The sequence below is a fragment of the Staurois parvus genome, unplaced genomic scaffold, assembly GCF_062004578.1.
Source record: "Staurois parvus isolate SC_StPar_1 unplaced genomic scaffold, SC_StPar_1.0 ptg000340l, whole genome shotgun sequence".
NCBI lineage: Eukaryota > Metazoa > Chordata > Amphibia > Anura > Ranidae > Staurois > Staurois parvus.
The window spans coordinates 40,880-67,704 of NW_028318136.1; the positions used below are offsets into that span (position 1 = coordinate 40,880).

At 42.9% G+C, this 26,825-nt stretch overlaps 1 protein-coding gene across 1 annotated transcript in view; it reads right to left on the reverse strand.

The window, feature by feature from the left end:
* LOC149456933 (uncharacterized) overlaps positions 1-26,825 on the reverse strand; it is a gene marked incomplete at its 3' end in the record, with an annotated part of 109,588 nt that overhangs the window by 36,525 nt on the left and 46,238 nt on the right. The window contains exons 5-11 of the mRNA XM_089684221.1: positions 25,892-26,014; positions 23,690-23,920; positions 21,188-21,343; positions 19,712-19,897; positions 16,612-16,725; positions 15,805-16,041; positions 888-998 (exon numbers count right to left, since the gene is read on the reverse strand). Coding sequence (XP_089540347.1) covers positions 888-998; positions 15,805-16,041; positions 16,612-16,725; positions 19,712-19,897; positions 21,188-21,343; positions 23,690-23,920; positions 25,892-26,014 — 1,158 coding nt within the window. The remainder of the gene's footprint in view (positions 1-887; positions 999-15,804; positions 16,042-16,611; positions 16,726-19,711; positions 19,898-21,187; positions 21,344-23,689; positions 23,921-25,891; positions 26,015-26,825) is intronic.

Consider the following 26,825-nt stretch of genomic DNA (forward strand, 5'->3'; position numbering starts at 1 on the left):
TTGGAGACCTAAATTTGCATATTCATGGAGTCTGACCAATCCCAGGCTAAGAGGCCCTGGTAGTGTAAGGCCTATAAATATGACAGATCCATGCTACCAGGGGATTTGGGTGGAAGATGGATTGCTGAGAGGTGTTGCAGTGTAGCCTGGGAGGGAGCCCCAGAGGAGGCGAGCTCTGCTTCCAGGCTGGAGGCTGGAAGCTGAGGAAAAGCTGAAAGAGGGAGCGTCACAGCCCTGCTGTCTACTGGGGAAGGACAGCCTGCAAAGCTTGGAGAGGAACCAGCCCAGCTACAAACACTTGAAAGCAGTTCTATCCACAGCTGCAGGACAAGGACAGTGTGCGTACCTCTACACCCCCAGGGCCTAGAAGGGAGAGGTCTGCTGGATGCAAGTTATGGAAAGTCTTCAGGGGAGAGTTCATAGCTTACCCAATCCCCTGTCCTGGGATCAGATACCGTAGCGAGGTGGGCTGGTATTCTGTGCACCAAGGGGGCCAAGAGCTCCTACACATTGTCACGCTACTAGAAACCCACTCAGGGAACACCAAGCTGCCAGAAGGGGATTACTTTACTAAGGACTATAATGGTAACAGCGGGAACGCACTCAAGTGTCTGTCATTTTTTTACTAAGTGTGCTAGAGCAGGAAACATCCTCATTCTGCTTCTTCAAATTGGGCGTCCCAAACCCCTTTACCCTATCCAAGTTTAACCCCTGAATAAAAACAACAAAAAAACAGCTCAAGGACTGTTTACTGACTCTGAGGGCACAAGTGTGGAAAATACATGTTGCCTGGCTGTGCAGAGCATAGGGGGGCCCAAACCAAATCCAGCAGCCCTTACGAGGGTAGTGCTACATGTCTATGTATACATTTATATGGATAAACATACCTGAATAGCCAGGATCACAAAGACACTGGAATGAATTCACAAGGTCAATGCAATGTCCATTAATACATGGGTCACTGCTGCACTCATTAATATTTGTGTCACATGTGGCACCTGTAGAAACAACGGAACATAATATTGTTACAATTTACATAACTGATAAAAAGAAGAAACAGAATGTATAATCTTAGATCTTCTAATAACCCCGAGTAAGACCAGGTTTACACTGTCGCACAGGAATCACAACACATTCCTGTGCAAGTCACCTGTGATTCTGTGCTCTGTGATTTGAGCCATTCCTTTTGTATGGTTAAAATCATACCACATTCGCACCAAAATGGTTCCGGACCCTTGTTTTTGGCCGCAGCTGAATCGGATTGCATGGGTGTTCACACCCGTGTGATCCAATTTCAGGCAATTGCACTGTGTTTTGTGAGCTGCTTCAGGGTGTTGCTAACTTAACATTGATCCCTGCAACAGATCACATGAACACTGCTCGATTTCAATGTGGTGCTGGAAAAGCACAGGATTTGCTGCATTTCCTTCATCACATACAGTTGCAAGAAAAAAGTATGTGAACCCCTTGGGATTACGTGGACTTTTGCATGAATTGGGCATAAAATGTGCTCTGAACATCATCTAAGTCACAACAATAGAAGAACACAGTCTGCTGAACATAATACTACACAAACATTAGATGTTGCCATGGTTTAATTGCACATAACATGTAAACATTCACAGTGCAGGGAGGAAAAAGTATGTGAGGCCCTAGCTTAATGACTTCTCCCAGAGCTAATTGGAGCCAGGAGTGAGCCAACCTTGACTCCAATCAGTGTGATGATATTGGATGTGTTGCTGACAGCTGTCCTGCCCTTAAAAAACACACACCTGTTTTGGGTTTACTGGTTTCCAGAAGCACTGTCTGATGTGAACCATGCCTTGCAGAAAAGAGCTCTCAGAAGACCTACAATCAAGAATTGTTGACTTGCATGAAGCTGGAAAGGGTTGCAAAAGTATCTCCAAAAGCCTTGATGTTCATGTGTCCATGGTAAGACAGACTGTCTACAAATGGAGAGAGTTTAGCACTGTTGCTACTCTCCCTCGGCGTGGTTGTCCTGTAAAAATGACTGCAAGAGCACAGCGCAGAATGCTGCATGAGGTAAAGAAGAATCCCAGAGTGTCAGCTAAAGACCTACAGAAATCTCTGGCACATGCTAACATTTTTGTTGACACATCTACAATAAGGAAAACATTAAACAAGAATGGAGTACATGGGAGGACACCACGGAGGAAGCCATTGCTGTCCAAAAAGAATATTGCAGCACATTTGAAGTTTGCAAAAGAGCACCTGGATGTTCCACAGCACTACTGGCAAAATATACTGTGGACAGATGAAACCAAGATTGAGTTGTTTGGGAAGAGCACACAACACTATGTGTGGAGAAAAAAAGGCACAGCACACCAACATCAAAACCTCATCCCCACTGTAAAACATGGCGGAGAGAGCATCATGGTTTGGGGCTGCTTTGCTGCCTCAGGGCCTGGATGGATTGTTGTCATTGATGGGAAAATGAATTCCAGATTTTATCAAGACATTTTGCAGGAAAACGTACGACCATCTGTCCGCCAACTGAAGCTCCGCAGAGGATGGGTGATGCAACAGGACAATGACCCAAAGCATACAAGTAATTCAACAAAACAATGGCTGCAACAGCACAGAATACGCCTTCTGGAGTGGCCCAGTCAGAGTCCTGACCTCAACCCGATTGAAATGCTGTGGCATGACCTTAAGAGAGCGATTCACACCAGACATCCCAAGAATATTGCTACACTGAAACAGTTTTGTGAAGAGGAGTGGCCCAAAATTACTCCAGATCGTTGTGCAGGTCTGATCTGCAACTACAGGAAACGTTTGGTTGAGGTTATTGCTGCCAAAGGAGGGTCAACAAGTTATTAAGTCCAAAGGTTCACATACTTTTTCCTCCCTGCACTGTGAATGTTTACATGTTATGTGCAATTAAACCATGGCAACATCTAATGTTTGTGTAGTATTATGTTCAGCAGACTGTGTTCTTCTATTGTTGTGACTTAGATGATGTTCAGAGCACATTTTATGCCCAATTCATGCAAAACTCTACGTAATACCAAGGGGTTCACATACTTTTTCTTGCAACTGTACATGTGACCGTAGACTAAAGGAGAGAAGGTATAGAGGGATGTGACAGAGAACGATCATAGAGAGGTAGAGTTGATAGAAAAGAATGATAGTGACCAGAGAGGGAAATGGCGGTAGACAGAAGGGAAGGAGAATGATTCAGAGAGGAGCATGGCAGGGGGGAGAATGTTCAGGATGCAGAGCATGCATTGATAGAACAGAAAGGTCTATATACACTCACCGGCCTCTTTATTAGGTATACCTGTTCAGTTGCTTGGTAACACAAATCTCTAATTAGCCTATCACATGGGAGCAACTCAATGCATTTATACATCTAGACTTGGTGAAGACAACTTGCTGAACTTCAAACCAAGCATCAGAATGGGGAAGTAAGGGGATTTAAATGACTTTGAGCATGGCATGGTCGGTGGTGCCAGACAGGCTGGTCTGAGTATTTCAAAAACTTCTGATCTATTGGGATTTTCACACACAAGCATCTTTTGGGTTTACATAGAATGGTCCGAAAAAGAGAAAATATCCAGTGAGCAGCAGTTGTGTGAACGAAAATGCCTTGTTGATGTCAGCTGAACAACTGAGCAGACCTAACGAGTAGAACACAGCAGCACTGAATACAGTGCGCAGGTTTTGTTTTTACCCAACAACAATCACAACCACACTGACTACAGTGTGACAACTAAATTTACCTATCAAAACACAAACTAAATCTGTCTGTCTGTCTGTCTGTCTGTCTGTCTGTCTGTCTGTCTGTCTGTCTGTCTGTCTGTCTGTCTATCTATCTATCTATCTATCATTATTATACAGGATTTATATAGTGCCAACAGTTTGCGCAGCGCTTTACAATATAAGGGAGACAGTACAATTACAATACATTTCAGTACAAAAGGAATAGGAGGGCCCTGCTCGTGGAGCTTACAATCTAAACCTAGCACCTATCTAGGAGGGTGCTACACAGGTATGCCATTAAAAGAAGATTCTTATTCAAAACCCTAACAGTGTTTTTTATTGTACTAGGGATGCTGGAAAGCCTTGGCAATTGTATCATAAAGGTAAACTAACCCACATGGAAGAAAAATATATTTGAAATATATTTTAAAAATATTCTTCCCAAATATATTGACATATATTTGAAATGCTATAATTTTGGCCATATTCTATATATATATATATATATATATATATATATATATATATATACTGCATGTTGAAATGCGTTTTTATCATAAAATATATGAAACATATTTTTAAAAATACATTTCAAAGATACTGTTTGTCTTTAAAAACGCAAATCTACATTTTTGGAATGCATTTACAAATATATGTAAAAATATATGTTAAAATGACTTTATATGTGTTAAAAAAAATCTGAAGAATTGTGCTGCCACGCAGCTTTACTGTTTAGCAGTTGTTATTTACATGTTATGTTATAATGTTATTTGGTATCATCCACACACCCCTGCTGTTTCTGACTAGTTGGTTGCTTCCACCTTCATTTCCTGTTGTAACACCATTTTAGTTTAGTGGTTATCAAGATGCTGTAGAGCAGCGGTTCTCAACCTGGGGGTCGCGACCCCTTTGGGGGTCGAACGACCATTTCCCAGGGGTCGCCTAAGACCATCGGAAAACATATTTCCGATGGTCTTAGGAACCGAGACACCGCTCCTGTCTCCGGCGATGTGTGGGCGGGATGATATGCTGCCCCTGTCACCGCCTCCTCGCCGCTGATTGGCCACCGGAACTGTAGCTCAGGAGAGGCACACAGGCGGCCAATCACCGGCGAGGAGGTGGAGCTTGGAGAGGAGGAGCCGAGCGGCAGCGCGCGGAGATCGAAGAAGATCGAGGGAGCTGCAGGAACGAGTGAAGAGAGAGGCCAGAGAAGGAAGACAGCTGACAGGTAAGTGCAAATTTTGCTGCTGCAGCCAGGTATGCAGGTTGTAGATGGGAGAGGGAGAGAGAGAGCGAGCCCAGGCTGGAGCAGGAGTCAGCAAGGTAAGTATCATTGGTGTCAGTGGAAGGGATAGTGCCCCATCATTTGTGTCACTAATACCAACGATGGGGCACTATTCCTCCCCCCACTGACACCAACGATGGGGCACTATTCCTCCCCCCACTGACACCAACGATGGGGCACTATTCCTCCCCCCACTGACACCAACGATGAGACGCTATTCCTCCCCCCACTGACACCAACGATGGGGCACTATTCCTTCCCCCACTGACACCAACGATGGGGCACTATTCCTCCCCTCACTGACACCAACGATGGGGCACTATTCCTCCCCCTACTGACACCAACGATGGGGCACTATTCCTCCCCCCACTGACACCAACGATGGGGCACTATTCCTCCCCCCACTGACACCAACGATGGGGCACTATTCCTCCCCTCACTGACACCAACGATGGGGCACTATTCCTCCCCCCACTGACACCAACGATGGGGCACTATTCCTCCCCTCACTGACACCAACGATGGGGCACTATTCCTCCCCCCACTGACACCAACGATGGGGCACTATTCCTCCCCCCACTGACACCAACGATGGGGCACTATTCCTCCCCCCACTGACACCAACGATGGGGCACTATTCCTCCCACTGACACCCACAATGGGGCACTATTCCTCCCACTGACGCCAATGATGGAGCGCTATTCCTCCCACTGATACCAATGATGGGGCACTATTCCTCCCACTGATACTAATGATGGGGCACTATTCCTCCCACTGACACCAACGATGGGGCACTATTCCTCCCACTGACACCCACAATGGGGCACTATTCCTCCCACTGACACCAATGATGGAGCGCTATTCCTCCCACTGATACCAATGATGGGGCACTATTCCTCCCACTGATACTAATGATGGGGCACTATTCCTCCCACTGACACCAATGATGGGGCACTATTCCTCCCACTGATACCAATGATGGGGCACTATTCCTCCCACTGACACCAATGATGGGGCACTATTCCTCCCACTGACACCAATGATGGGGCACTATTCCTCCCACTGACACCAATGATGGGGCACTATTCCTCCCACTGACACCAATGAGGGGGCACTATTCCTCCCACTGATACCAATGATGGGGCACTATTCCTCCCACTGATACCAATGATGGGGCACTATTCCCCCCACTGATACCAATGATGGGGCACTATTCCCCCCACTGACACCAATGATGGGACACTATTCCTCCCACTGACACCAATGATGGGACACTATTCCTCCCACTGACACCAATGATGGGGCACTATTCCTCCCACTGATACCAATGATGGGGCACTATTCCCCCCACTGATACCAATGATGGGGCACTATTCCCCCCACTGACACCAATGATGGGACACTATTCCTCCCACTGACACCAATGATGGGGCACTATTCCCCCCACTGACACCAATGATGGGGCACTATTCCTCCCACTGACACTAATGATGGGGCACTATTCCTCCCACTGACACTAATGATGGGGCACTATTCCTCCCACTGACACCAATGATGGGGCACTGTTCCTCCCACTGACACCAATGATGGGGCACTATTCCTCCCACTGACACCAATGATGGGGCACTATTCCTCCCACGGATACCAATGATGGGACACTATTCCTCCCACTGACACCAATGATGGGGCACTATTCCCCCCACTGACACCAATGATGGGGCACTATTCCTCCCACTGACACTAATGATGGGGTACTATTCCTCCCACTGATACCAATGATGGGGCACTGTTCCTCCCACTGACACCAATGATGGGGCACTATTCCTCCCACTGACACCAATGATGGGGCACTATTCCTCCCACTGACACCAATGATGGGACACTATTCCTCCCACTGACACCAATGATGGGACACTATTCCTCCCACTGACTTCAATGATGGGACACTATTCCTCCCACTGACACCAATGATGGGACACTATTCATCCCACTGACATCAGTGATGGGGCACTATTCATCCCACTGACATCAGTGATGGGGCGCTAGTCCTCCCACTGCAAAATTACAGTTATGAAGTAGCAACGAAAATAATTTTATGGTTGGGGGTCACCACAACATGAGGAACTGTATTAAGGGGTCGCGGCATTAGAAAGGTTGAGAACCACTGCTGTAGAGTGAGGAGGCTATGTGACAGCACTGGAAATTTACCTATGAAAACACCTTTATGTTCATACCTTTGTTACCTTGAAGCATAAAGAAGCATTGGAAAATACCTCTGAAGTTGTTATTCATTGAGTAAACTATCTGTTAAGGCGATCATTCAACTTGCTGCACACATTCTGACAGACTGGGTCTAAACGAATCTCGCCACAAGTACAACCGATGCCAAGACAGAACAGTAAATTTCCAAGTAAATCTCCATGAGAATTCATCACACAGCCATCTCTGCAGCTTCAGAACTGTAACCATTCTCCTGTATGAAGAACAGTAATCTTGTCTGTGCACTAAGTGAAGCATCCAGTGTGAGCCAGGCTGCTGCTCTAGCTGCCTCATTGATACAAATATTCAGCTCCCTAGCTCAGCCTGCTTGCAAATAAAAGCAACTACCTACAGAACTGAGCTTCTGCAGATTTCCAACAAGACATTAAAACTACAGCACTTGTCATTATGTCTGTCAGAGATCCCACTGATGAGTCACCTGCATGTAATCAAGATAAAACCGACACCATGCTGCATTCTGCCCGTCCTGTTAGAGCCCCTCATCCATCTTTGAAGGCAAGGGAGGCTTATGATGCAAGTAAGGAAGAGACATACAGTAACCTGACTGCATTATGGGAGAAAACTTTAAGTTGTATAACAGCCAGTAATGAAACTAGCAACAATTCTGAGCAATTGAACACTGCCCTCTCAAGGGTTAAGAAGGCATTTGAGAATTATAAAAGACTTTCTGAAAAGTACTCTTCCCTTTTGTCACATTCCAATGTAGAGGAAGCTTCATTAGAATTAAAGAACTTTATTGCTACTGACAAGCAGAGACATATCACTTATATTGAAGCAAAGACACAGATAGAGGGTAGATTAGCACAACTACATGAAACTACATCCTGTATATCTGCTTCTTCCAGACACTCAGGAAAATCAAATAGATCTGCCCGCTCATATCATAAATCATCTTCTAAGTCATTGCGGTCCTGCTCTGTAAGGTCAACATTGAGCGACCAAATACTCAAAGCTCGCCAAAAGGTTGCAGTAGCCCAGGTTCAAGCCACCTGTTCTGAAAGAGAAGCAGCCTTCAAGGCAGAAGCTAAATGCAAGGAAGCAGAAGCTAAATGCAAGGAAGCAGCCTTCGAAGCAGAAGCTAAATGCAAGGTAGCAGCCTTCGAAGCAGAAGCTAAAAGCAAGGAAGCAGCCTTCAAGGCAGAAGCTAAACGAATACAAGCAGAATCAGAGGCCCAGCTAGAAATCCTTCAGAAGATAGAGAAAAGGAAGTAGCCTTAGCAGAATTATCCGTCTTGGAACAAGCCCTTTTAGAAGAAGAAGGAGCATATTGTCCCAGCTTGGCTGCTTGTCAAGACCCTGTTGAAAGGACCCTACAGTTTGTCTTAACCCAGAACCACGATGATACAGTTCCACCTACAGTTGGAGATTCTTCCCATAATCATCCAGCAAGTCAATCAGAAGGCAACATGTCATCAAAGCAAGCTGACCAACCAGACGCACCTTCCAACAGAGACACTCCACAACTACCGTGTGCCACAAAATTAAGTGTACCAACCTATCCAGCTCATGTGCCACCACAACCATATGTGAACAGAGATTACAAGGGCACAACAGAAGACTACAGAGTGAACTCTATACCTCCTGTAATACAGTTAACTTCAACCTCAAACGCACAGAGATCTTCAGACACCAGACCCTTACCTGGATTGAACCCATCTGCAATACCTTTCTCTCCACCTATCAGCCATCATCAGATACCAACCATGATTCAAGATGGTGCACCATCAGTATCACCTGTGGATGTAAAAACTGAAAGGGTTGATATTGCAGAGTTCAGCAAGTACATGATTCGGCGAGAGTTAATTACTACTGGACTGTCTAGATTCGACGATCACCCAGAGAACTATAGGAGTTGGAGATCTACATTTAAGGCGGTAACCAAGAACTTGGACATTGAACCTCAAGCAGAACTTGACTTACTAATAAGGTGGTTGGGGCGTCAATCTTCAGAACAAGTAAAGAGACTTAAATCCGTCTACATTTATAACTTTGAAGCAGGCCTCAACGCTGCCTGGGAACGTCTGGAACAAGACTATGGGAGCCCTGAAGTCATTGAATCTGCCTTATTCCAGAGACTAAAAGACTTTCCTAAGATTTCTGTTAAGGACAATCATAGGCTTAGAGAGTTAGGTGACCTCCTTCATGAACTTGAAATTGCTAAGTCAGATCCTAGTTTGCCAGGTCTCAGCTATTTAGACACTGCTCAGGGCGTAAATCCTATTGTAGCAAAGTTGCCTAGTCATCTCCAGGGAAAGTGGACTAGCGTAGGATCAAGGTATAAATATGAACACCATGTTTCTTTTCCCCCCTTTTCCTATTTTGCAGAGTTCGTCAGGAAGATCGCAAGAACCAAGAATGACCCAAGCTTCCTATATCCAGATACAACCATCTTTCCTTCAACTACTTCAAAGGGTATTGCCACCAACAGTAAATTCAGGGACTTAAGGCATCCTATTGCCGTGAGGAAGACCGCTATCACATCCAACGTCTTGTCTACAGGCACTAAATTACAAGATACCAAGGCAAGCAATCTTGATCAACAGTGTCCCATTCATAATGCGCCACATTCTCTCTCCAAATGTCGTGCATTTAAGGACAAGCCTATTGAAGAACGCAAGACATTTCTCAAAGAACATAATATCTGTTTCAAGTGTTATGCATCTTCTGATCATTTCGCTAGAGACTGTAAGATCGCCATCAGATGTTCCCTGTGCAACAGTGCGAGGCATGTGGACGCACTCCATGCAGACCTGTTCAAAAGGAAACCTTCACCCGGCAGCAACCCCAAGACCACCTCAGATGATGGCGGGGAGAGAACTGAGCAACATGCCAACCCCGTAACCACAAGATGTACAGAGGTGTGTGGAGAAGGGCTTCATAGCAAGTCTTGCAGCAAGATATGTCTTGTAAGGGTTTTTCCTGAAGGATGTCCACAAAATGCCATAAAAATGTATGCCATACTCGACGATCAGAGCAATCGCTCGTTGGCAAGTACAGAATTCTTCGACTTATTCAACATTCGTGGAGAGGCCTGGTCCTATACCCTGCAGACATGCGCAGGAAGGGTCAATACTTCTGGAAGAAGAGCCCATGGCTTCATAGTAGCATCAGAATATGAGAACATAGAGTTTCCTCTTCCTACTCTAATTGAATGTGATCAATTACCGAACAACAGAGAAGAGATCCCCACACCTGAGGTTGCACGTCATCACCCTCATTTGAGCCACATTGCTAAATGCATTCCTACACTTAGCAAGGATGCGAAGATCTTGATTCTTCTAGGGAGAGACATTCCTAGAGTTCATAAAATAAGAGAGTTATGTAACGGTCCAGATGATGCTCCTTATGCCCAGAAACTTGATCTTGGATGGGTGATAATAGGAGAAGTTTGTTTAGATCGATCTCACAAGCTCTTGGATGTAGCTTCTTACAAAACTAATGTGGAGGGATCCTACACCTATCGATCGATGAAATGTCCATTGCACTATTATGTGAAAGAAAGACTTGATTTCAATCCTGAAGTTCCATATCAAGCACTCCAAGGCATTACTTGCAAGCTCACTTCTCACAAGGATCTTGGTGATGCAGTGTACCAGACTACTTGTGATGACAACAAGATTGCTCCTTCGGTCGAAGACAAGGAGTTCATCAAGATTATGAATGAAGAGTTCTTCAAGGACAACTCCAACAGTTGGGTAGCTCCATTACCCTTTCGTGTACCAAGGCTTACTCTCCCTAACAATCGAGAACAAGCTTTAGCCAGATTTGCTGCACTTAAGAGAACTCTACGCAACAAACCTGAGATGCAAGATCACTTTCTAGCATTCATGCAGAAGATTCTAGATAACCATCATGCCGAGCCAGCACCAGACCTTGTAGAAGGCGAAGAATGCTGGTACCTTCCATCCTTTGGAGTCTACCATCCTCGTAAACCGGAGCAAATCAGAATCGTCTTCGACTCAAGCGCTCAGTTCAAGGGAACTTCTTTAAACAACGTTCTTCTAACAGGTCCAAATCTAACAAACAACCTTGTAGGAGTGTTGATACGGTTCAGGAAGGAACCCATTGCCGTGACAGCTGACATCCAACAGATGTTCCACTGTTTCGTAGTCAAAGAAGACCACAGAAATTATCTCAGATTCTTGTGGCACCGCAACAATGACATTAATGATCAGGTGATAGATTATCGCATGAGAGTCCATGTCTTTGGCAATAGTCCATCTCCTGCCGTGGCAATTTATGGACTGAGAAGAACAGCACAGGAAGGTGAAAAGGAATTTGGATTTGCCACCAGGCAATTCATTGAGAGAGATTTCTATGTAGATGATGGTCTGAAATCCTTCCCAACACCTGAAGAAGCCATCAATCTGATAAAAGGAACTCAACAGCTCCTGTTGACTGCTAACTTAAGGCTTCATAAGATCGCATCTAATAGCAGTGAAGTAATGAAGGCTTTTAATCCAGAAGATCATGCTAAAGATTTGAAGGATTTGGATTTGGGAGTAGATGCCCTACCCACGCAAAGGAGTCTTGGTCTTCTCTGGAATGTAACTTCAGATGCATTCACCTTTCAGGTCTCTGACACCAAGAAGCCATTCACCAGACGAGGAATCCTGTCAACTGTCAATAGCCTTTACGATCCCCTAGGCTTCGTGACTCCAGTTACCGTCCAAGGGAGATCCATACTTCGTCAGCTTACTGAGAGTGTGACAGATTGGGATGCCCCTCTGCCAGCAGACCTACTACCTAAATGGGAAAAATGGAGAGACTCCTTGAAAGTACTGGAAGAACTTAATATCCAACGCTGCTATTCACCTACTTCAACTTCAAGAAGTCAGAGGAAAGAGATTCATATCTTTTGTGATGCGTCCACTGAGGCTATAGCGGCTGTGGCTTATCTCAAGATCATAGATCCCTCCGGGAGATCCCATGTCGGGTTTCTTCTAGGAAGAGCCAAGTTAGCTCCAAAACCGGCTCACACTATTCCAAGATTAGAATTGTGTGGAGCAACCCTAGCTGTTGAAGTTGCAGAATTCCTGCAAAACGAAATGGACACTGAAATTGATCAGGTTAAGTACTACACTGACAGCAAGGTCGTACTTGGCTACATATGCAACAGTGTAAGAAGGTTCTATGTATATGTGGCTAACAGGGTAGAACGAATAAGGAAAATCAGTAGACCTGAACAATGGAACTATGTCCCGACTGGTTTGAATCCTGCTGACATTGCCACGAGGTCAGTGCCAGCAGTCGTCCTCACGCAAACCATTTGGTTTACAGGACCCAAGTTTTTAACAGACCAGTCTTCTACAAACTCAGAAGAAGATATCGATTTCTACCTGGTGGATCCAGACACTGATCAAGAAATCCGCCCTGAAGTTATAACATTGAGTTCTAACATCTGCTCAAGAAGAAACTTGGAGGTAAGACGTTTTGAACGTTTCTCTTCTTGGAAAAGATTGGTGAAGACTATAGCAAGACTGAGTCATATTGCACAGATTTTCTGCAAGTCCAACCAGACATCATCTTGTCATGAATGGCACACCTGCAAGGAGTCACCCAATCCGTTAGAGTATGAGAAGGCAGAGTTATTCATCATACGTCGTGTGCAAGAAGAAGTCTTTGCAGAAGAGATTAAGTGTTTGAGAGGCAATAGACCAGTCTCAAAGGGTAGCCCACTATTCAAACTGAACCCAATAATCGACAATGAAGGTATGCTTAGAGTTGGGGGACGACTGAATAAGTCAAGCCTGCTAAGAAGGGAACAGAACCCTTTGATAGTACCAAGAAACCACCATTTGGCAACCTTGATTATCCGGCATTACCATGAGAGAGTCAGACATCAAGGAAGACACTATACCGAAGGTGCCATCAGAGTTGCAGGGTTCTGGATAATTGGAGTGAAAAGACAAATAGCCACGATTATTCATAACTGTGTCAAATGTCAGAAGTTAAGAGGTAGACAGCAGTGTCAACAGATGGCTGACCTACCTGCAGACAGACTGAGTGAAGATGCACCCTTTGCATATGTTGGGATTGATGTGTTTGGACCATGGATAGTAACGGCTAGAAGAACTCGTGGTGGTGAAGTCAACAGCAAAAGATGGGCTGTAATGTTCACTTGCTTAAGTGTAAGAGCTGTACATATCGAAGTGATTGAGTCAATGGACACTTCAAGTTTTATCAACGCTCTAAGGAGATTTATTGCTCTAAGAGGTCCTGTGAAGTTGTTGAGATCAGATTGTGGAACTAATTTCATTGGTGCTTGCAGAGAGTTACAGATAGACCAACAACAAGTTGGAAATTATTTGAGTGATCAAGGCTGCGTATGGAAATTCAACCCACCACACTCTTCGCACATGGGCGGAGCATGGGAACGCATGATTGGGATGGCAAGGCGCATACTGGACTCAATGTTGCTTGACGTGAGTTCTTCACGCCTTACTCATGAGGTGCTCACCACATTCCTTGCTGAGGTTGCAGTAGTAATCAACTCAAGACCATTGACTGCCGTATCTACAGACCCAGAATTTCCGACTATCTTAACTCCAGCTACATTATTGAGCCAGAAGATTGGACAGATTCCAGCGCCAAAAGGTATTTTCGATGAAAAGGACATATATAAACGTCAGTGGAGATACGCACAATACCTTGCAGATCGTTTCTGGGACAGATGGAGGAAGGAATACCTCACTCTTCTCCAAGGACATAAAAAGTGGCAAACCCAGAAGCCCAACTTAAAGGAAGGGGACCTGGTCCTGCTAAAAGACCAGCAAACTAATCGGATCCAGTGGCCAGTTGGACTTATTACAAAAGCAATTGCCAGTGATGATGGAAGAGTCCGAAGTGTGGAAGTCAGGATCGTTAAGGACGGAGACTCAAAAACCTTCCTCAGACCAGTCACTGAGATTGTCCTAATTATGCCTGCTTCTAGTAATTCTGATTCAGTGTTATGTGAGGGAGTCACTTAAGACCTCTAATATAGCTAACTTGCAGATTTGAGAAGGTTAGATAGTATTTTACTGTATGCAATGTTAATAGTATTTTATAAGGAAGAAAATAATTGTGTAGTGGTATCTCTCGATACCAGACGGGGAGTGTGCTGCCACGCAGCTTTACTGTTTAGCAGTTGTTATTTACATGTTATGTTATAATGTTATTTGGTATCATCCACACACCCCTGCTGTTTCTGACTAGTTGGTTGCTTCCACCTTCATTTCCTGTTGTAACACCATTTTAGTTTAGTGGTTATCAAGATGCTGTAGAGTGAGGAGGCTATGTGACAGCACTGGAAATTTACCTATGAAAACACCTTTATGTTCATACCTTTGTTACCTTGAAGCATAAAGAAGCATTGGAAAATACCTCTGAAGTTGTTATTCATTGAGTAAACTATCTGTTAAGGCGATCATTCAACTTGCTGCACACATTCTGACAGACTGGGTCTAAACGAATCTCGCCACAAGTACAACCGATGCCAAGACAGAACAAGAATATTTTTAAAAAATATATATTTTTAAAAATATATTCTTCAGATTTTTTTAACATATAAAAAAGCCATTTTAACATATATTTTTACATATATTTGTAAATGTATTCCAAAAATGTAGATTTGTATTTTTAAAGACATATATATATTTATTTATTGAAATACATATTGAAATATATTGCATATGGTCAAAATTGTAGCATTTGAAATATATGTCAATATATTTGGGAAGAATAGGGAAGAATATTTTTAAATTATATTTCAAATATATTTTTTCTCCACATGGGAACCTTTTAAAGTGTATTTCTAGTGGGAAGGATTAGGACCTATGTCAGATTTGTATTCAGATCGGTGTCCCTGTTGGACTTACCCTTTCTATTGGTGCTGGTAACCATTATCACTGGTGCAAAAAGTGATAGGAAATTCAAAATTTGATAGCAGTCACTAAAATAGGAAGTGAGGGGGAATCTTCCAATGAGGCTTCCTGTTTCTGTGATAACTGTCAAAGTCAGGCATCCCTTTAACTCTGTAGAGATTTCCCCTCATTTCCTGTTGTGCCTCCTAGAAGGAAGTTAAAGGAAATATCCCCAATGGAACACAGACAGCAAGAAAATAAACGGACAATATTTTAAACCCCACCTCACTCTGAAAAGAATACACTTTATAGAAGTAGTAATCAGCAGGCCAGTTCAGCCACTGTCAGTATTCGTTGACACTGAGGTCTTCCTTAGGACTTTAAAAACAAGTTTCAGTTCTCCATTGATCCAAGCTGGGAGTGACTGAAAAACTGAGGTCCATGAAAATGCAAAACATCACTACATCACACCAGTGGGCAACATTTTTTAATTTAGTGATTAAGGAACTGGGTTTGTAGCTCCTCATGGGGAGAGGGCCATGGACTGGCCATGGCTTCCTGTTTTGTCAAGTAGATGGAAGGTGTGGAGATTTCCCCACACAGCAAATAATATAGTAAAGCATTGCCAGAAGTATGGGTATAGTAGACCTACAGAGATGAGGGATCAGTTACCTGTGATACCAGGCTCACACAAACACTGAAAGCCATTGAGTTGGTCTAGGCAGGTAGCACCATTATGGCATGGTTGACTAACGCACTCATCAATGTCTTCCTCACACAGCCGGCCTGTGAATCCACTTAAGCATTCACAGGTAAAAAAACCCAGGTGGTCTACACAGACGCCAGAATGGTGACAGGGCGAGCTGGAACATTCGTCCACATCGATTTCACATCTTCGGCCCTGAAAACCTGAGAAGGAGAAAAATTATAGATGGTATTAGCAAGAAGGTGTACAGATGTACGTCATGCACTGATTATAATGTATGGGCAAATATGAAGCTGATATCTACAGCTACCAATTACCAACTTTGCTGTTTTTGTTGAAGCAGTGGTCTCTCTAGTGACTCCATGCATGCCTGAGCAATCTGGGGTGAGTTTCCCAAAGCACTCAACATCAAGATTCCCATCAGTGGTGACCATTCACACCTGAGTGACGTATGGCATGAGGCTTGTAGCCCCAAAAAGTACATAAGCTTCATTGGGGCAGAGTCATGTGTTCTTAATAACTAGCTTTCCATTGGCTAAAACATAAAAATGCTCAAGCCTGAAAACGCCTGAAAAGCGCATGTACAAAAACACAAAAAAGCTCCAAGGTCACCTGAAAATGCTCACACTTGCCAGGAAATGCAGATACATATGTGCAAGTGCAGAACCATTATGGCCCTTGCTCGTACCCAGTTAAACTGGACTATTGGTGACACTGTATTTCACAGCACCAGGTGACACCAACCCTAGTGACAACACTGACAAAATACTCACCTGGGGGACAGGAACAGTGAAAATCATTTAACAGATCAGTGCAGTTTCCTCCGTTTACACAGGGAGAGCTTAAGCACTTGCTTACTTCCCGTTCACAAAAAACTCCTTCAAATCCTGCAGAAGAGAAACAATGAAAATTTTATCTATTATATATCTAAAGAAGTCATTTATTTAATAACCTAAAACATGCTCCCTGATTTATATTCCATGTACAGCTATTTCAGTAAAGTAAGGAAGGAAGTCCTGATTTCTTTATATGGGTCTATTATTATCACTAGATGGATCCCCAGCCAAAAGAAGGAGGTCCTGATTCCTTCACATAGATCTTTAATTATTACTAGAGGGATCACATCATTCCTCTATATAGATCTTTATATCACTAAAGGGATCGCCAGCAGGAGAATGGAGGTCCTCATTCCTCTATATAGATCTTTATATCACTAGAGAGATCACCAGCAGGAGGAAGATGGTCCTCATTCCTCTATATAGATCTTTAGTTATCACTAGAGAGATCACCAGCAGGAGGAAGGAGGTCCTCTTTCCTATATATAGATCTTTATATCACTAGAGAGATCACCAGCAGGAAGAAGGAGGTCCTGATTCTTTCACAAAGATCTTTATTTATCACTAGAGGGATCATCGGCAGAAGGAAGGAGGTCCTGATTTCTCTATATAGATCTTTAATTATCACTAGAGGGATCACTGGCAGGAGGAAGAAGGTCATCATTCCTCTATATACACACTCACCGGCCACTTTATTAGGTACACATTGCTAGGGTTGGAACCCATTTTGCCTGCAGAAAAAATTCAACAAGGTGTTGGAAACATTTCTCTGAGATTTTGGTCCATATTGACATGAGTTACTGTTGCCCTTCTATCATCTTGAACCAGTCTGGCCATTCTCCTCTGACCTCTGACATCAGCAAGGCGTTTTTGTCCACACAGCTGCCATTCACTGGATATTTTCTCTTTTTTGGACCATTCTCTGTAAACCCTAGAGATAGTTGTGCGTGAAATCCCAGTAGATCATCAGTTTTTGAAATACTCAGACCAGCCCGTCTGGCCCCAACAACCATGTCACGTTCATAGTCACTTAAATCCTTTTTCTTCCCCATTCTGATGCTCGGTTTGAACTTCAGCAAGTCATCTTCACCAGGTCTAGATACCTAAATGCATTGAGTTTCTACCATGTGATTGGCTGATTAGCAATTTGTGTTAACAAGCATTGGAACAGGTATAAAGTGGCCGGAGAGTGTAGATCTTTGTTATCACTGGAGGGATCACCAACAGGAAGAAGGTGGTTCTGATTTCTCTATATAGATTTTATGATCACTGGAGAGATAACAATCAGGAAAAAGAAGCTCCTGATTTATCTATATAGATCTTTATTATCACTGGAGGAATCACCAGCAGGAAGAAGAAGGTCCTGATTTCTCTACATAGATCTTTATTATCACTAGAGGGATCACCAGCAGGAAGAAGGAGATCATGATTTCTCTACATAGATCTTTATTATCACTGGAGGGATAACAATCAGGAAGAAGGAGATCCTGATTGCTCTATATAGATCTTTATTATCACTGGAGGGATATTATTGGTTTATTGGTGTCAGTGGGAGGAATAGTGCCCCATTGTTGGTGTCAGTGGCAAGAATTATGCTCCATTGTTGGTGTCAGTGGCAGGAATTTTGCCCCACTGTTAATGTCATTGGAAGAAATAGTGCCCCAAGGACCAGATAAAGGCAAGCAAAGGGCCACAGTTTGGAAACCGCTGCACTGGAAGGATCACCAGCAGAAAGAAGGAGATCCTGATTTCTCTATATAAATCTTTAGTTATCAGTAGAGGGATCTCCAGCAGGAGGAAGGAGGTCCTGATTTCTCTATATAAATCTTTAGTTATCAGTAGAGGGATCACCAGCAGAAGGAAGGAGGTCCTGATTTCTCTATATAAATCTTTAGTTATCACTAGAGGGATCTCCAGCAGGAGGAAGAAGGTCCTGTTTCTCTATATAGATCTTTAGTTATCACTAGAGGGATCCCCAGCAGGAGGAAAGAGGTCCTGATTTCTCTATATAAATCTTTAGTTATCAGTAGAGGGATCTCCAGCAGGAGGAAAGAGGTCCTGATTTCTCTATATAAATCTTTAGTTATCAGTAGAGGGATCTCCAGCAGGAGGAAGGAGGTCCTGATTTCTCTATATATATCTTTAGTTATCACTAGAGGGATCTCCAGCAGGAGGAAGGAGGTCCTGATTTCTCTATATTAATCTTTAGTTATCACTAGAGGGATCAGCAGCAGAAGGAAGGAGGTCCTGATTTCTCTATATATATCTTTAGTTATCACTAGAGGGATCACCAGCAGGAGGAATGAGGTCCTGATTTCTCTATATAAATATTTAGTTATCACTAGAGGGATCTCCAGCAGGAAGAAGGAGATCCTGATTTCTCTAGAACTGATGATCTGGGATTAATCTCTTAGAAAAGATATGGGACATTTTGTTCAACTTACATAAATGCTTCTGACATTCGTGCAACAAATGTTTTATAAATAGACCCCTACATGAATATAAACATGGGTAAATGCCAGGTCTATCCTCAGACAAAAAATGTTTAAAAAAAAAAGGCAGACTTTTTCTGCCGTCAGTCTTCTATGTTTTTATCACAAAGGTACTCTTATCCTTTAAGATCACTGTTTATGTAATCTTCTTTACCTGCCAATACCACAAATTACTTCCTGACGTCCTTACCGCTGGCAGAGATACAATATTACCGTTGCCAGAGACATTAGACCGGGAGACGGTTTATGAACTGTTCTTTGGTGTCTCAAACAAGCCAGACAATATCCTCTTCTAAAGAGCACCTAGCATCAGATATTAGTGTTCATGCTTCCATCTTCCTTTCTTCCAAGCAAGCCGGTTCCATTTTTGTGAGTTCCAGAAAAACAGCCCAGAGTTCTGTGAGTGCAACTGCTCAGTCAGTTTGTGTCTTTCTACTCTACTGTGCAGATCAGTACAATGCAGCACATAAAATCAATGAAACACGCCACTTGTGAGAATGAAAAAACAAGTAGAAGTTGCATATTGTTTCGGGAATCCTCCTTACCAGGCGCGCACTCACACTCGAAGCGACCCAACAAGTCGAGGCATGAGGCTCCATTGAGGCAGGGATTGGAGTGGCACTCATTCTGGTCCGTCTCACAGCGGGTGCCAGTATATCCGAGGGGGCAGCGGCACAGGAAGGACCCCACAGTGTTTACGCACTCTCCGTGGTGTTCACAAGGGGAGGGACCTGGCAAAAAAAGGACAAATTAGCAAAATTTGCAATTTGCTTTCATTGATATTACACTAAAGTGTCATTTAGCTTCTTCCTGCCAAGCCCTGTCCTCCCTTAAACTGGGCTATGAAACCAGGTCAGTAGGAAGGTCTCCGCAATCACATGACCATTGTGATTGACTGTCACAGTAATCACATGATCTGGAGCTGGTCGCACTGGCTCCCAATCATTACCCGATGTCAAATCCCAGTCTTTGACAAAGCAATCATTGTGCTGAGAGTGCCCAGTGAGCATGTTCCCAGCACAGAAATCTCAGCCGCCCATTGATGCACATGTGCAGCATATGGACATTGGCCCCACACATATACATTATGTGGGTGGCAAAAGGTTAAAGTGTTAGTAAAGGCCAACTATAATTGTTCTTAAAATGTTCCCTAACCCCGCATCACCTACCTATCCTGCATACTCTGTATAAAAAGGATCTGTGTACTTACCTTTTCATAATCCAGCCCTGATTGTAGCTGATTGTGATCCAATATAAATGAGCCCCTCCTAAGCATGCTCTAATTCATGTACCAGGTAAAGAAACTTCTTCCTGATCCTCTAAGGCAGGGGCCCCCAAACTACAGCCCATAGGCTAAATCTGTTTTTTATGATTTTATCTGTCCCGCAGGTTCTCATGTGTGGGGTAGCTATGATGAGAATTCTCCTGTAAGGGGCATTCTAATGTAAAGGGAACTCTGTTGTAAGGAAGACTCTGATGGGGAGTCTGATGTAAGAGGCTCTCTGATGGGGGCGCTGATATAAAGGAGAATTGTTATGAAGCCTCTGATGTAAGGGGGATTCGGTGTGAGAAAACAGTGGATAGACAGCTGAAATTACACACTGCAGAGCTCATTGAGAGCTGATTGGAGAGGACCCCCCCCTTCACACAGCACACAGGAACAGAGCTGAGGCTGTCAATCACAGGTTGTGTGCTGGAGCTCCCTCCCCGTCACCATTTTCCTCTTGGTGTCAGGAAAACTGGTCAGAAGTGACTCATGATGATAGCAGAGGAATAAAGCAGAAAACAGAAATTATACTTATTGTTCTAGATTGAGACAAGTACACACTAAAGAGAGATATGCTTTGTTCATATTTCAAGTCTGAGGTTTACAACCACTTTAGGGAAGAATAAATTCAGTTCATTAAATCTTTCCTCATAGCAGAGGTCCTCCATGACTTTTATTTTAGTTGCTCTTCTCTAGACTCTCTCTAGTTTTGCAATATCTTTGATGTGACTTCAGACAGCTGCTGAGCGCTCACCTAAATTGCATTCATTCAGGTCTTCGTAACAAGTGGTTCCGGTATAGCCTGGCTGGCAACGGCAAAAGATCCTGTGGGAAGAGGGATCCGTATCACATGTGGCCTCTGGGTGACACTGATTTTTCAGACATCCATCCTCCATGTGACACAGAAGACCTGGACATAGAGGGAATAGGAACTGTTAAAAAGTCTGCACTGTGGGTTACTCTACTTTATCCATAGTTTAATTTTTTCAAACTTTCGTTCACTTCTATCAGATGCTTGTTTCCTTTTGAGATGCCACCTACAATTCAAAAAGTTCAACTCAACTGTAAACAAGTTATAATCAGAATTTAAGATCAAAATATCAGTTTTCGTTTAATGTGGTAATTTAATTAATATTTCTTGGTAGGCACTAAAAAGACTAAAAAAAGTGTAAAAAAATCAAACACACAACTGTAGTAGGTAAACAGGTAAATGTCACTGATACAAACTTTAGTGCTCCGTCTGATCTGGGTACTGTACAGATGCAGACTCAGGAGTCTGTCTATGCTTCATATGTCTCCAATAAAAATCTAATTCAAACAAGCAAAGCACGAACATACCTGCAGACCGCCCATGCTGCTGCATTTCTCCCTTATAGGCTGAGTTGACTAAGAATGTAAGGGAAAAACACGTCAGTGGTGGGCAGTCCACAGGTGGGGATGGCAGCCTGTTCATGTTTTTTTGTTTGAATAAAGTTTTTATCGGCCAGGTGAGGCCACCGGTGTGTGGCAATTTGCTTGATTGGATGGATACTACAAACTTACATAGTTAATCTGGTTGAAAAAAGACACAAGTCTATCCAGTTCAACCAACATAAAAAAGCACACACATAGAAAACCTCTATATACACTATCCTATACCCACAGTTGATCCAGAGGAAGGCAAAAAAACCCAAAACAATAAAGCATGATCCAATTGCCTCCAGTGGGAGAAAAAAATCCTTCCTAATCCCCCAAGAGGTAATTGGATATTCCCTGGATCAACTTTACCTATAAATGTTAGTATCCAGTTATATTCTGTGTATGTAGGAAAAAATCCAGGACTTTTTTAAAACAATCTACTGAACTGGCCAGTACCAGTTCTGGAGGGAGCCTATTCCACATTTTCACAGCTCTTACTGTGATGAAGCCTTCCCATATTTGGAGATTAAATCTCTTTTCCTCCAAACATTAAGAATGCCCCCTTGTCCTCTGTGATGAGGTGAATATTTCTACACCGAGTTCACTATATGAACCACTGATGTATTTATACATGGAGATCATATCCCCCCTTATGTATTATACATGGAGATCATATCCCCCCTTATGTATTATACATGGAGATCATATCCCTCTTATGTATTATACATGGAGATCATATCCCCCCTTATGTATTATACATGTTGATCATATCCCCCCTTATGTATTATACATGGTGATCATATCCCCCCTTATGTATTATACATGGTGATCATATCCCCCCTTATGTATTTTTACATGGAGATCATATCCCCCCTTATGTATTATACATGGAGATCATATCCCCCCTTATGTATTATACATGGAGATCATATCCCCCTTATGTATTATACATGGAGATCATATCCCCCCTTATGTATTATACATGGTGATCATATCCCCCCTTATGTATTATACATGGTGATCATATCCCTCCTTATGTATTATACATGGAGATCATATCCCCCCTTATGTATTATACATGGAGATCATATCCCCCCCTTATGTATTATACATGGTGATCATATCCCCCTTATGTATTATACATGGTGATCATATCCCCCCTTATGTATTATACATGGTGATCATATCCCCCCTTATGTATTATACATGGAGATCATATCCCCCCTTATGTATTATACATGGAGATCATATCCCACTTATGTATTATACATAGAGATCATATCCCCCCTTATGTATTATACATGGTGATTATGTCCCCCCTTAATCTCCTCTTCTCAAGAGAGAATACATTCAGTTCTTCTAATCTTTCCTCATAGCTGAGCTCCTCCATGCCTTTTATCAGTTTGGTTGCCCTTCTCTGTACTTTCTCCAGTTCCCCAATATCCTTATGTGAATTGGTGCCCAAAACTGAACTGCATATTCCAGATGAGGGATTACTAATGATTTGTACCGGGGTAATATGATATCTCTCTCTCTGGAGTCTATAGCTTGTTTAATACAAGAGAGGATTTTGCTTGCTTTGGCTTATAGCTACAACTATATTGAAAATTAACAAAACTTTTCCAACACATCAAATTAATGCAACCTAAAAATGTTGCAGTCATGATCAAGATATTAATGTGACTGGAATAAAAAGAGTAAAATTGTTCTCTTTCTATTCCCTCAGCAGACTGAATATTATTCAGTCATACAAAATAGAGTGGTTTGGTAAAATTCTGCTTTATGGCCACTAGGGCTGGAGCTGATGATCATACGAAATACATATGCATAGCCATCCAGATAAGTTTCAAGCATTTACCAATCCTTCCTGGGGGGCACTGGCAGATATATGCCCCCACCTGGTCGATGCAGGTAGACCCCTCTGCACAGGTGGCTGTTGCACAGTCGTCAATGTTGTGTTCACAGTTGTCACCATCCCATCCATTAACGCACACACATTTGTATCCTCCGTACGAGTTCTGACAAGTCCCGCCATTTCTACATATGCCTGGAGTCTGGCATTCATCAATGTCCTTGGAACAAAGTCCTCCTAGCAGAGAAGAAGAGACAAGGAGAGTGGTTGAAGTAGGTATGTTGTAACATGTGGACCTAAGCATTCTTTTTTGCTGACCTCTAAGCCCATACCTCCTTAACCCAACTTTTATCCTGAACAAAACCCCTAAACTAAGTGTACACCTCCAGCCCAATTTTTTTTTTTTTTTAACATTTTTGTATAGAGCATGGACTGGTTTGGAGTTGTATTTCTGTCTTTGCCCCATTGGGTAAATTATATCACTGGGGCAGAAAGTGATAGGACATACAGCATTTACAGTTGCAAAGAAAGTAAATCATCCAGGCGGGACACCTGTGCTTGTAACTGTCTACAAGGAGATTTTCTAATTGGAAAACCTCTCCAACAGGACACAGACAGTGATAAAAACCTGCAAATCACACCATACAAACCTCTCCTTAACCAGTGGTCTCCAAACTTTCTAAACAAAGGACCAATTTACTGTCCTTCAGGCTTTTTGGGGCCAGACTGTAATCAATGGCAGTAGAAAATGCTCCAGGATCAGTGGCAGTAGACAATGTCCCATCATTGGTTTTAGTGGGAGTAAAAGTGCCCCATTGATGGTGTCGGTAGGAGAAATAGTGTCCTATCATTAGTACCAGTGGAAGGAAAGGTTCCCCATCGATGTTGTTATTGGGTGGAATAGTGCAATAGTTTGGGGATCACTGTTCTAGACCAATTTGCAGGGGTGGGTGCATAGCTAGACAGTGACATTGTGTAAATTCAGAATGCAGAAAAGAAGCAGCACACCAGCTTAAATTTCAATGTGACTGTTTATTGGAGTGCCATATCAACACAAAAACACAGTTTCAGGGGTATGTAGAGCTTCACTATCAAGGTAACAATTAGACAAAAGTCTACTTGAATTTTATTTGAGTAATAAAAACTAACCCTTCTCTTCTGTATACAAATTAAAAAAAAAAGGTTTTGGCTAGCAATACAAGTCTCACTTTACCCCCTAATCCTAAACCTTGAGGCTGGTCATAATCCCATTGGATACATTTCTCTTGGTGATAATTGTACTATTGTTTACATAAATGTTATCAAGGAGATAATAGCTCTGACAACATTTCCATGACAAAAGAGTCATTCTTCAAAACAAAACTATGCTGTACCATATCTACAAAAAACATTTTGGCACTTAAAGTATATGGCCAAAAGTAAATGGTGCCCCTCCAAATTATTGAGTAATAGGTGTTCCCAGTGAAAGGTCAAAGATTGCTTAGACAATTAAGCTTCCAGCTTTGAGATAACAGTTTAGGGAAGGCCCTTTTCTGTTCCAGCATGAGTGATTACAAAGCCACCTCCATAAAGACATTGTTTGATGAGTTTGTTGAGGAGGAAGTCAAGTGGCTTAGAGCCCTGACTTCAGCCCTAATTAACTCTCTTAAATGGAACTCTAAGACTGATTGCAAGCCAGGTCTTCTCATAGAACATTGGTTTCTGACTTCACAAATCTCTTTTTGTGCTTAATGGACACAAATTACCACAGTGACACACCAAAATTGTGGAAAGCCTTCCCAAAACAATGAAGGTTCTTGGGTTTGGAATGGGATGTCCAACAAGCTTGCACACTTTTGGCTATATAGTGTAGCGACAATGAACCAAGCTAGCAGTAATTAGTTACATTCAACTGGACTTCTGCTTTCAACATTTGAGCCAGTTGAATGTGATTAACTACTACTAGCTATGTCATAACCTGCATTTAGAAGAACATTCACAAATATACAATGCACCATGTTATTGGGGCTATAGAACCTGCCTCAAGTTCATGCTAAAAGAAGATTATTCAAGTTAAAGATGTATGCAAAAGACAAACTGACAATGCATATTACATGTAGGCAGACCCATTTTACCCACTATTCAGACGAGGAAACAGAAAGGTGCACAAAAGATTTAAGGTAGGATGTACATAAAGGGAAATAGGAGTGACTGAGTTTCTGGGCTCACCTTCCCATCCTGGGAGACATTTACATGCGTATTTTTCAAGTCCGTCTATGCAGGTTCCTCCATTTTGACATTTGTGGTTAATACAGTCATCAATGTTCTCCTCACACTCAGATCCAGTGTAACCTAAAGTACAACAAATACCATTATCAAAATGACACTATACCCTCTTAGTGGCTTCCAAACCTTTACTAAAAGTTACCTTCACCTCCCTATAAAGATCTAGCATTGATAAAGCCTTATAGAAGTCCCACACCTATCCCTAAACTTAATAGTCCTGTTCCCTTTGGAGCACAAAGGGACTTTGGGGTAGAAAGGGAAGCTCAAAATTAGGTGTTAAAGTTTTGGAGACTTCAAGACCAGAGGCACCTCTGGGTACACATATTAAAAGGTTGAGTGGTCACCATGATGATCACTTTGCATCAGATCTCATGTAGCACTACCCCCTTAGGAGTTGCTGAAGTTTTGGGCCCCCCTAAAGTCCTACACAGCAAGGCAACACATACTTCCACATTAACTTGCATCCAGGAGAGTAACCAATCATTGAGATTTGTTATGAAGTTTTATTAGGGGATTTGAACTGGGATGGGGTTAGGGAGGGGTGTGCGGGATGCCCCATGGAACTGTGAAACCGAGGACAACTTCCTGGAATTATATACAAGTTTTTACAGCAAAATCCTTATGGAGAGCTAGCCAGTGTCTCCGGTTGTACCACCCCAGTGCCTCACATTAAAAGAAGACAGTCCCAGGTAGTTGCTAATCTGGTTTCTCATCAGAGTGTTCCTTCCCCTATCTGGCCCTGGTGGTGCAGGTCTACCCTCTCAGTCCTTCTCCTGTGTTGCTGGTGGATCGGTGGCTGCTACCAGACTTTCTAGCTGGGCCACTCTGTCAGGGGCCGTTCAAATACCAAGCTTTCCTTCTTCCAAAGTTCCTGCCT